At 35.5% G+C, this 11,620-nt stretch overlaps 1 protein-coding gene across 1 annotated transcript in view; it reads right to left on the bottom strand.

Annotated features, from left to right (window-relative positions):
• Nucleotides 1–442: 442 nt before the first annotated feature.
• Nucleotides 443–11,620, bottom strand: part of RPS6KA5 (ribosomal protein S6 kinase A5) — a 43,926-nt gene continuing 32,748 nt past the window's right edge. The window contains exons 12-17 of the mRNA XM_081331264.1: nt 10,344–10,437; nt 8,131–8,301; nt 5,906–6,097; nt 4,471–4,630; nt 3,511–3,668; nt 443–1,448 (exon numbers count right to left, since the gene is read on the bottom strand). Coding sequence (XP_081187390.1) covers nt 1,209–1,448; nt 3,511–3,668; nt 4,471–4,630; nt 5,906–6,097; nt 8,131–8,301; nt 10,344–10,437 — 1,015 coding nt within the window. The 3' untranslated portion in view covers nt 443–1,208. The remainder of the gene's footprint in view (nt 1,449–3,510; nt 3,669–4,470; nt 4,631–5,905; nt 6,098–8,130; nt 8,302–10,343; nt 10,438–11,620) is intronic.

Here is an 11,620-nt window from a genome sequence, read left to right as displayed (position 1 = left end):
AAATGCATCAGAAAATCCATATTTATGAATCCAAAATATAACTACAGTAGAAAATTTTACTATAGTAAAATAACAGTGTAGAGATATGAAGCACAGTGCTTGACAAAATATCCCCTTAATTTTCCAATGCATAAATGCATTAAAGTATACCCAGTGTGAAACAGGCAAACTCAGATACATTATGTCTAGACATGAAAATATGAGAAAAATGTCTTGCAAGATTAAATAGTATAAGCTCATAATTCTTATTGAAATTGCTACAGCAAATTACAGCATCTCCAAGAAATACTCACAATATCATTCAGTTACTTATCAAATACAATTATAATATCCACACAGAAGCTTGATACAGAATAAAAATATATTGAATATTAAGCTACAACCCAATTGCCAATTTTAATGCATTACATATCATAGCATACTTAGCTTGGGTTTTTTGATCCACATGATAAAAGGAATATAAAATTCTCACAGAATTATTTTTATATTTGAAAAGTCTCTCTCTCTCCAAGTCAAGTTTTATAATCCCAAATAATATTATCTCATTAGAAAAAAGTGGAAGAAATAAAGTTGTATATGGTCTCCAAACTATCACATAAATTAAGTTGCTGCTTATATGTCATGGAGGGACTTACTTCTTCATATGCTGAGCAAGTAGCTTGTGTATATGTCTTGCATAAGAAAATAGCTTCTGCATATAAGGAAATGTGTTATTTTTGATTCTGGCAAATATATTGAAACACATTATTTGTTGAGGATTTAATATACACACACACATGCATTTGTAAATTTGCACAATAAAATATATTTTATATAGAAAACAGCCTCTCAGTCTTTTTCAGCCTCCCCGCCCAGTGTGTGTTTGTGTGTGTGTGTGTGTGTGTGTGTGTGTGTGTGTGTGTGTGTGTGTGTATTACAAAGAAAACCAAATATAATAAAGAGACCAGGCTCCTAAGTGCAGGATTATGCCATTGGATTATAGACATCTTTGAAAAAGTGTTGGAAATGCACACATATTAAAATAAAACATTTTATATCACTTTTTTGTTTTTTGAATTTTGATTCTGGTTACAGACACAGTGGTATTTCAACACGTCCTATTTTGACCTCAAAAATATTAGAAGGGGCAATTTGTAAACATATCTCATTACTGTATTCAAGAGAACAGGCATCAGGAAATTTCAATTATTATCCAAGAGAACAGATCTTCAATCAGAGAATTGAAAGATATTCTCTGACTTATTGCCGTCTATAGGATGTGTTGTCTGTAGTGTTTTTGTAGGGGTAGTTTTACCATAGGATTGAGAGGAAGAAGAATGAGAACTTTCACTGGAACTGCTACGGGTCTCTGTGCTTGTGCTTGTCTTTTTCATCTTTCTTCTTTTTGCAAGAGGTGCCTTGTCAACATTCTGGAGGCAAAATCCTTCCCTTTTATACTTGTTAAAAGCCTATTTAGAATAGCAAAAACAATTCTTAGTTTTCTCTGGTTCCCTCTGGTCAACCTTCAAACTCTGTTCTTACCATATTTTTTTTCCAAGCAGCACAACTTCCCATAAGAGTATTTCTTACAGTTAATTTCAAAATCTTCCTATATTGTTTTATAAACACCCACAAAAAGTATTCTTTGAAGTTCATCTAGCCCTTTAAATTAGCTTTTAATTTTCTAATAACATTCTAATCCCTCTTCTGCTGTTATCCCTAAATTTTTTTCGGTTTAATCCTTAAACATTCTTAAACTTATCTCATCCTGTAGAAAAAAACTCTTCCTGTGATGAAACTATCTCTTCAGAAGGTTCTTAATATCTAGAAAATCAATAGTAAGCAACTTCCTAAAGTAGGCAAACCTCGCATCTCTTGAAGGCCCAAATCATGGCTTAGGCAGGGTGATTTTCTTCTAGCTCCTAGAGGCCTCAAACTGGTTGAAGATTGTTATTTTATGATCTTTCTAGCTGACAGACTGTATGGAGCAAACCTGTGGGTGATCCTAGTTCTCTCCTTGATCTGGAAAGGAGTTCTGAGGAGCCAATGCGATCACTGGCTCCTCCTTCTGTAGTGGTTGACAGCTCCTTTCTTGCTTCCCCACAAGTGTGGCCTGGCCTATTATGAGTGCTGCATACTAATGACAGATTTGATCAAAGTCTTTGTCTGTTATCAACTGCAAAACACACCTAGCCAATTCAGAGACATTTGAATTTTTGGTCTACAATTTAGCTAAATATGAATCTTAAACATGAGAATGTCAGAGGAGGCTCTCAAAAGAGACAAGTTTTTTTTAAGAGTTATGTGCATCTAGGATTGAATATAAAACCATTGGAGAACCATGGGTTCTAGTCCTGCCCTAGGGATGAAATCAGCTGTGCGATTTTAAACTAGTCACTTAGCTCTAGAAAGAAGGCAATTACAAACAATTTCCAAAATGTTGCTCTCCTCACAGCTTTGCACCGCCCGGCTCAGCCTCTCGGCGCTGTGAGGCAGGCTGGGGGCTGGGTGGCATTGTGCTTCTCTTTGGATTTGCACCGCCCAGCTCAGCCTCTCAGCACTGTAAGGAGAGTGCCCCGCTGCCTGCCGAAACCAGGCAGGCTGAAGGCTGGGCGGCATTGCACAGGTAACTCACACTACTCGTGGCATCCCCATTTGCTGGCCACTTCCAGGCGATAGTGCATTTCTTCATTCCTAATGAAGGGTGACACCCCCCCCAGCTCCGTTTCTTGCCTGTTTTTCTCCCTCCTTCATCTCAAATATTTTCTCACCACTCTGTTCGGAAGGAAGGAAGGAAGGAAGGAAGGAAGGAAGGAAGGAAGGAGAGGGAGGGAGGGAGGGTCTCAGGGAAGTCCTGCCTTAGCCTTGCCCTGCTCCCTTTCACCATCCCCTTGCCCCCTCCTCCTGGCCTATTCTGGGGGTCTCCCATCCTATTACTAAGGAAGCTTTGGATACAAAGCCCAGTCTTCTCACAGGGAGAGGGAGTGGGCCTCCCTCTGACTTTGCCCTCATACCCATCATGAGCAACCTGGCTAAGGAGAGTAAGCACAGCAGCAGCAGCATTGAGGAGGCAGTAAGCGCAGCTGGGCGTCCTCTTGGGGAAGTGGGGCTGGGCTTGGTGCTGCGGGAGCTCGCAGGGCGAGCTGGGCGTTTGACCTCTGCTTCTCAGGGCTCCGGGCAGCCCGTACCATGGTCCAGCCCCCCCTTGCATGGCCTGAGAGGAACACAGTGAGGCTTTTCCAGGGGATCGTGCCTTGGCACTTGCCCCAGTCCCACCCCCCTCTGCCAGAGACTCTCAGATCTGCCCCACTCCTGCCCAGGCCCCCACAGGCACCCTTGACGCAAGCAATGTAGAGCTGGGCATGCCCACCCAGTAGGCCACACCCACACCCACCCTAGCCACCCCCCCCAAGGGCAACCACGGTGTTGATGCGGCCCTCAATGAAATTGAGTTTGATACTCCTAAAGTAAATGATAGGCTGACATGAGAAATATAGTTTCATTTAGAAAAAAAAGGTAGTATGAGCTTACATTAAAAGTTGCTTTGACATGTATTGCTGCTCCTGAAGATCCTAAATTGTCTGGAGTCATTAATGGGTTGGATGACAATTGGCAACCATCCTGAAGCCAATCATTGTGTCTCAAACTGGTCATTTTAATCCTCTTATTTGGATCCACTGTGAGAAGTCCTAGTATGAATGGATTAGATATTTTAAAATAACAAACATTATCTATTGAATGTTACTTATTTAACATTCATTTAAAAACAGTTAACTTAAATACTGGCAATTATTTTTTTTAATGGCTGAATTTATTAATCTTTATTTAAATGTATACTACTTTGATATTCCTCTTATGTAAATTGATTACAATGAAACTATTTACAGAAAGATCATGAAATATTATATTAAGTTTTATTACCTTGTTAATTTTAATTTAGAAATGTCTATGTACTCCAAACCCTGAAACTTTTTTAAACATACAAATTTGAAAGCTGGAAGATCTGAATTAGATTCTATAAAAGTAAAACTTGATAAAATAAAATATGAAGCTGTTTTAAAGAAACAGAAATCTATTATAATATAGTTTCAGTTATTAATTTATACAGATTGTGTTAGCATCCTCAGCAAATATTTTAGTAATTTCCAAAAGTTAAATTACTAATACCCCCATGTACTTTTGTACTGCCATGTCTATGTGGACATTTACCACTAGCCAATTATCCCTTTATTATTTACATTTCTGGGGCACTTCCAATAATTATTTGCATTATTTCTTAGATAACCAGGATAATTTATATCACTGAAAGTAGCAAAATTTTGCTACACTGTGTGTAAGTTCACTTACAAAGAAGTCACTGATGTTACGGATTAACTTTGCTTTGTTCACTTTAGTGAAGGTATTTTTATTGGTCAATGAACAAAATAAAGTTTCTGTATGTCTATCTAATACTCCTAAGAATTACTAGATAAGTCAGTGATCAATATATACCTTGTATCAAATCTTTGGCTTCCTGAGAAACGTTTTTCCAAGCATCTCCTTGAAATGAAAATTCCCCTCTTTTAATTTTCTTCATTGTTTCCAAAACATTTGTACATATTATACTGGTTTCTTGAGACTGAAAGGGTATTTGTCCTGAAAGCATTGTATACTTTTCAGGGGTGGGGGAGAAAGAAATATTTTAAATCAATAACTACATATAAATGCAGTTCTTATTTATCATATTTGTGTAGATATACAATAAATATCATTAATAATAAATTATACATCTAATCATTTTAAAGTTTATTTTTACACAGAGGTAGTCTTCTACTTACGACCGTTATTAAGCCAGGAATTACAATAGTAAGTTATGGCAATCATTACAATCTATTTTCCAGTGGTTGGTAAAACATTGTAGTCGTTAAATGAAGGCTGCAGTGATTAAGTGAATATGGCAAGCATTAAACAAATCTGTTATAGCCAATGGCCAACTTTTGCTGGAAATCATGGTTACATGACCACAGGATGCTGCAAACAACCCTAAAATGAGAGCCAGTTACCAAGCACTCAAAATGTGATCACATGACCATGAAGGGGGTACAGTTTCAGAACTTCAAAAAATTGTTGAGGTGAGGGTGTCTGTCATAACTTTGAAAATCACAACCAACCAGTCATTAAGCAAGGATTATCTGCAGTATAAATAAAGTAACATTTTCATAAGTTACAAAGTATAATTGCTTCAGTCAACTTGTTTCACAAGAAAGAGTATAATCTTATTAAACTCTAATCTTCTATTGAAAGTGATTAGGTAAAATGCCATTAGTCCTTCAACTCTGCTATTATAATTGTAACAATGGACTATCCGGACAAAATATGCTTCCTATCAATTATTGCCAAGCGATCTGTACCCAAAGATAGTATACTTAAACAAATTTAATCGTAAATAAGACTATATCACTGATTACAAATTTGACTGAATTAAAGGATTAATCATGGTCAAAATACATCACCAGTCTTATGATCTAATTCAAGTGAAATCAGAATTGTTTCCCCACTTTCCCTAGCAACCTATGCAAAAATCCCCACTAAATTTATTATGATGATAAATATGTTTAATTCTATTATTTTCAGGCATCTTACTTATTAGGCAGTTAGTCTAAATGTTTCTGTATCTGACAGGTGGTTAACTTTTATAATACTTGACCTTGTTTTCAATTATAATTTTGCTGGATACAGTTTTTGTTTCTATAAAGATCGTAGATTTTAGCCAGTTGAACTGCAGTTCATTTTTCTTAGTCTTTTCTGCTACATCTAATGAAATATTTCATATTCTGCTCAACATTAATGTTGAACATTTATATACATCAAATATAATTAACTTTTTCCATTAATATTGTTATCAGTCATGCTTGGATACTTCTTTAAAAATGCCAAATATGCTTACCAAAATAACTCCCAAACTCCAGAGGTCACAGGATTCATCATAACCATTATGGTTTAAGAGCTCTGGAGCAGCATAATGAAGGGTAAAACATGGAGTTCTAAGAGGCTGATTGTCTGAAGGTTTTAATCGGGCAAATCCAAAATCAATTATTTTTATTTCTGAATTATCACTTTCATCTGTGAATAATAAATTCTAAAAAAAATATTAGAGAAGTAGAGTTAATTGTCTTATTATAGCAAGAATGCTGAAATGATTTTTTTTATTACTGATGACAAAAGATAACACCTTGCTATATCTTACACACTCAGAAAATCTTTTCTCTAAAAGCCTAATCATCAAGAATAAAAAACAAAACAAAAGCAATACATCATTCAAAGACCACTCATTCAGCAATCATTTGAAGTTATGATGGCACTAAACAAGGAGACTTATGGCTGTTCATCATAGTTGTAATCATTGCAGCATCACATGATCATCATTTGGGCACAGTGCTCTGTTGTCCTGTGTTTGCCATTTGCAATCTTCACTGCCAGCTTCCATTAAGCAAAATCAACCAGGAAGCCAGCAAGGAGTCAGAAATGGCGATAATGAGATCACAGGATGCCAGGGCCATGTGGGATTCACCTAACAACAGCAACTGAAACTGCTGCAAATGCCATCATAAGTCATGTGGTCATTTGACACTGCACTTTCCAACTACATCTCTTAGTGATGGAGCTCCCAGTCCCAATTTCCATTGTCAAATCAGGACTACCGGTCTAGTGAAAAGTAGGGCAGGGCATGCTTAAAAAATGATTTAATAAAGTGCCTCAGACCTCACCTCTCAAGTACTCACTAAACAAGCTAGTAATTTTTTCAGATTTTCACAGGAACAAATACAGGTTTAAAAATACACTCATCAAAAGTTAATACGACTCTTAAAGCAGCATCAGGTTTTTTTCATGCTTATACGGAAGGCTGAAAAAATCTGCTTTAATGAGTAGAAGACACTGTCTATGCAAATAAGCACAGAAAAAAAATCATACAAAATTATTGGACTTATTTAACAGCTTCTTAAGAACAACTGAGATCTATAAATTCAAATGTTTATTCAAAGCAGTATCTTCTATTTCAATTTAATCTGTTAGCCCTTCAGCATTACGGAGCAGACCAGGAAATAAACTCCACAGGAAGGCTAAAACTATTTTTATTGAGATTGGCTTTAATAACAAGCCTGGGCTATATCTCCTTCCCTTTCTTCCTAATGTTATCTCATTTCTCTAGACTCAGCCTCTTTCACTAGATAATGGGGAAAAGGGCAGGTTAAAAAATTAATAACAACACGAGCTCTTATATATTGCTGTCAAGATCATCTTCCTTACTCTCTGCACCCATAATAAATCCTTGCCTAAGCATAGCTTTTCTTATAGGATGATTTCAAATAATTTTCTTCTATGTACAGAAATTTTCCATTAGCAGAATGGTGTTTCAATTTCTCCTCTTCAGCCATACCTTCCCACAATTCCAGTGAAGTGGAATTTACTAACTTAGAACATAAGTTGTGTAGTTCTAACATTAAGCTGGAAAACAATGCACGTATAATAGACACTCAATTTAACAAATAAAACTAATACAAATACAAAGAAGGCTATATAGGTAGTCCTCAACTTACGATCAAAATTTCTGTTATTAAGTGAATTTTGCTCCATTTTACAACCTTTCTTGCCACAGTTGTTAAGTGAATCACTGCAGTTAAGTTAGTGACATGGTTGTTAAGTGAATGCGGCATCTTCATTCCATGATCGCCAGACACTGCAACCCATCATAAATATGAGTCAGTTGCCAAGCGTCTGAATTTTGATCATGCTGCAAAAGTCATAAGCGTGAAAAACGGTCATAAGGGTCACTTTTTTCAGTGCCATTGTAACTCTGAACGGTCACTAAATGAACTGTTGTAAGTCGAGGACTACCTGTATTATAGGACAGAAGAGTAGGCAATTGACTAAAATGACACCTCTCATAACTCACAGGTTATGTGTCTCTTATGAGAAAATATTACCTTACTATTGATAGATAACCTGTCCTTATCTTAAGGTTTTTATAAATATTTTATTATGTTTTTATTTATATCAATTATTAAAAATACAGCTCTAACAAATTGACAAAGTAAAGGAGAATAAAAGAATTAATAAGAAAGGTGAGAATGGTCAGACTTTGTAAGCTTCACACAGTTCCTAAATTCATACCTCGGGTTTTAAATCTCTGTGTAGTACTCCCACATCATGCATATGGCTCACTGCAGAAACTAATCTGCGCATGATATAACTAGCTTCAGTTTCACTGAAGTACTTCTTTTTCTGGATGCGTTCAAGTAATTCTCCCCCTTTCAGTAGTTCCATTACTAGAAACGTGTGGAGCTAAAAACAAATATAATTTTTAGAAAAATGTATTTCTAAATGTAGAAGAGAAATAATTAGTTGAACAGATTTACTATTCAATTAAAATACAAATACAGCTCTGAAAATTCTTTCAACTGATATATTGTAATTCAACTGATATATGGTAATGGTAATATATTGTAATTTTACAACCTTTCTTGCCACACTTGTTAAGTGAATCACTGCAGGAGTCAAATTAGATTCCACCATCAAAATGATTCTTCTACCGCACCTTCCTGAGTTTTAGAAGAACCCACAAAATTTGTTCTGGCGGTTTAGCTCCAAAAATGAAATCCCAATGAGCAAGTAAGCATCTTATAACATACTCTGAGTTCCAACAAATGAGAATTTGATATGTTTTGGGTTATTTGCTAACTAACCGTAGAAAGAAGTTGATATATCCTGATTAAACAGCATTTCACTGTTCTAGATAAAAGGTTAATATTTTGAAATTAGTAAACCGTGTAGTTTAAATAATGCAAAAGTAGATCCTCCTATAATTATTTCATTGGGTACAGCCAAAGCCTAAAAGTTACTGGCAATGCTGATATTTAAGTTTTCCTTTCTTTCCCTTCAAGATCATTTAACATGGATTAGAATGTTTTATTCCTCTCTGAAAATACAAGAGGGATTTTTATTTCACTTTTTATATAGTATTATTAGACACTGAATATAACAAGACTTTAATAGTTAGGATGAAAAAGGCAGGCCTACATTGCTAAATACTAGAATATTTCTATCCAGAATTAAGAAAGGGGTTGAATTTATACTGGCTATCACACCCTTTCATCAGACTGGACCCAACTGGCTTCTCTCTGATAAGTAAAATGTTGATCAAACTTGGGATTAAAACATTTATTCTAATCTTTTGTGGGTTTTATTGACAAATCTTCTGAGTCATTTTGCTGAATTAGCAATGTACACATGCAATAAATAAATAATTCCCACAACAAAATATTATTTTGCATCTTCTGGATAGCTATATGTACTTTTAGGGGGAAAATGTTAGGGTTCAATTTGTTGTTGGAGATATAGAGCTCAAAGCAATGCTAATTCATATAGTGAGGTTCTTTGTGGGATAGAAAATATTTCCATACAATTTTACTTTCCACATTTTTGTAAGTATTAAGTTTATTTAAATAATTTATTAATGTTTGGAAACAAACAGGATCAACAGAAATGTATTTTGTTCTCTTTCTTTGTATTATTTTGTCTCTGTGTGTGCATGTACTATATCAAAAGTCAGGCCCTATAGATAATTTGTTATATAAATTACACTAAACGTTCAAGAAAGTTGCTATTTTCTTCTAAATACTTTCTTACTTATTTGACATATGATATTTGAACATTCCTAGGTACAATAACAATTTCTCTGAAAAAATTAATAGTTAATAGACTTTTGGTACATTCTCTATATAAAGGAGCATGTATGCAAGAGTAGATAAACAGACAGAGAGACACAGCTAAGTAGACACTACATAATAGAAAAAAACATCTTTCCCCATTTCTCATTTTTTCTCATGAAATGAGTTGACTTAAATTTAATTAGTTAATGTATAACTTAGCATGGAAATAAATACAGAATATAAGTAAAGTTTAATTTAGTAAATAAATAAGGATGTTTGCAGTTTTTTCCCTTTCTTCTCTAGCTTGTAAAGTGTTTTTTTTAAAAAATTAAGATATATAATAGCATCTTTTATGGTAGGTAAGTCCACAGTAGCTTTACACTATAATAAATATATTTATTTCTTAACAGAGTAGTTGTTCTGGCAGAGTCTATTAGTGCCTCCCAACACAATATACAACAATAATTAATTTAACTGAAGAGGTGAAAAGAAAGATTTGAAAGTTAAAATGTTTCCATAGCTTGTAACAGAAAAAACAGTAAAATCCCTCTATATACTGTCATTTGTGTTCCTTTCATTTTCATTTAGCATGTTTCTAATATTCACACCACCTTTTCTTGCTTGCTTTCTAAAGATTAGGCAGAGCAATACAGAAAGCAAAGCATATTGCAATACCTGATCGTGATAAATTTCATGCAATTTCACAACATTGGGATGTCCTTCGCAGAGTTTTAAAGCTGTAATTTCTCTCTGAGTGTTGACTTCTAGCCTGAAAAATTAAGTCAATGAATATTATAAAACAAACTTCTGATTTGACAGTGCTATCTTTATAAATTAGACTGCAAAGTTTGATGTAAACAATGTGCCTTTAAAACCCATGTTCTAATATGATTATCCAACTGTTTTCAACCTGACAAAAGAGAAGATTAAGATCCTTGTAACATTAAGAACTTGCACCTTTGTATTCTTCACATTGTATGATTGAGGGTAAGAACTGTTTCCATTTCTTATCTTTATCAGAAAGTGTGTAGTCTATTCTTCATTGGACAGATCCTACACTGAGTACTAATTTCAGTTCAAAAGACAATATTTAAAAAGGATTTCACCCCCCAAATATAAAAACAGAAATAGAAATAAGAAGATATTGACTATCTGTAGACCCAAACTAGATGTGTTCAGTGCTCAAAACAGAAGACTGATGGGTCAGAATAACATCACTCTTGAATCATCTGAAGGGATATCACAAAAGAAAAAAACCCAAAAAGCTATTTTCTACTATCTTAGAATGCAACACTTAATCAGAATATTCCTTCCTGTAACTTATTAGGAAAAACCTCCCAGGAGTAAGAGCAGCTTCACAGTGAAACCAATAACCAAATAAGAAGACAGGCTTTCCATCACTAAATGGATTAAGTTTTCTTCATTCATTGAGCAGTTGAATGGACTTGATGACTCAAATGCTCTATCAACTCAGGGTTGAAGTATGTGCTGTAAGTATTTAAAATGTTTCAATATTTTTATGTAAGTGAGTTGTTTGTTTCAACTAAACATAATCTTTTAAAGCAGGGATGTCAAACTCAATTTCATTGAGGGCCGCATCAGCATTGCGGTTGCCCTCAGGGGGCTGGGTGAGTGTGGCCTGGGTGGGTGTGGCCTACTGGGTGGGCGTGGCTAAAGTGCATATGGCTTACTGGGTGGGCATGGCCAGCTCTACATCGTTCGCATCAAGGGTGCCTATGGGGGCCTGGGCAGGAGTGGGACAGATCTGACGGTCTGGCAGGAGGAGGGTCTCTGGGCCAGGGCCAAGGCAGTGGGGGCCGTTCCCTTACTGTTTCCAGGATGGCTTCGCGGGCCACATGAAACCACTTCACGGGCCGGATCCAGCCCCCGGGCCTTGTGTTTGACATGTCTGTTTTAAAGCATTTACATTGTTAACAAATAATTTCCCCTCA

The sequence above is a fragment of the Vipera berus genome, assembly GCF_964194415.1.
Source record: "Vipera berus genome assembly, chromosome: 1".
Lineage (NCBI taxonomy): Eukaryota > Metazoa > Chordata > Lepidosauria > Squamata > Viperidae > Vipera > Vipera berus.
This window is presented reverse-complemented; position numbering and strand designations above follow the sequence as displayed.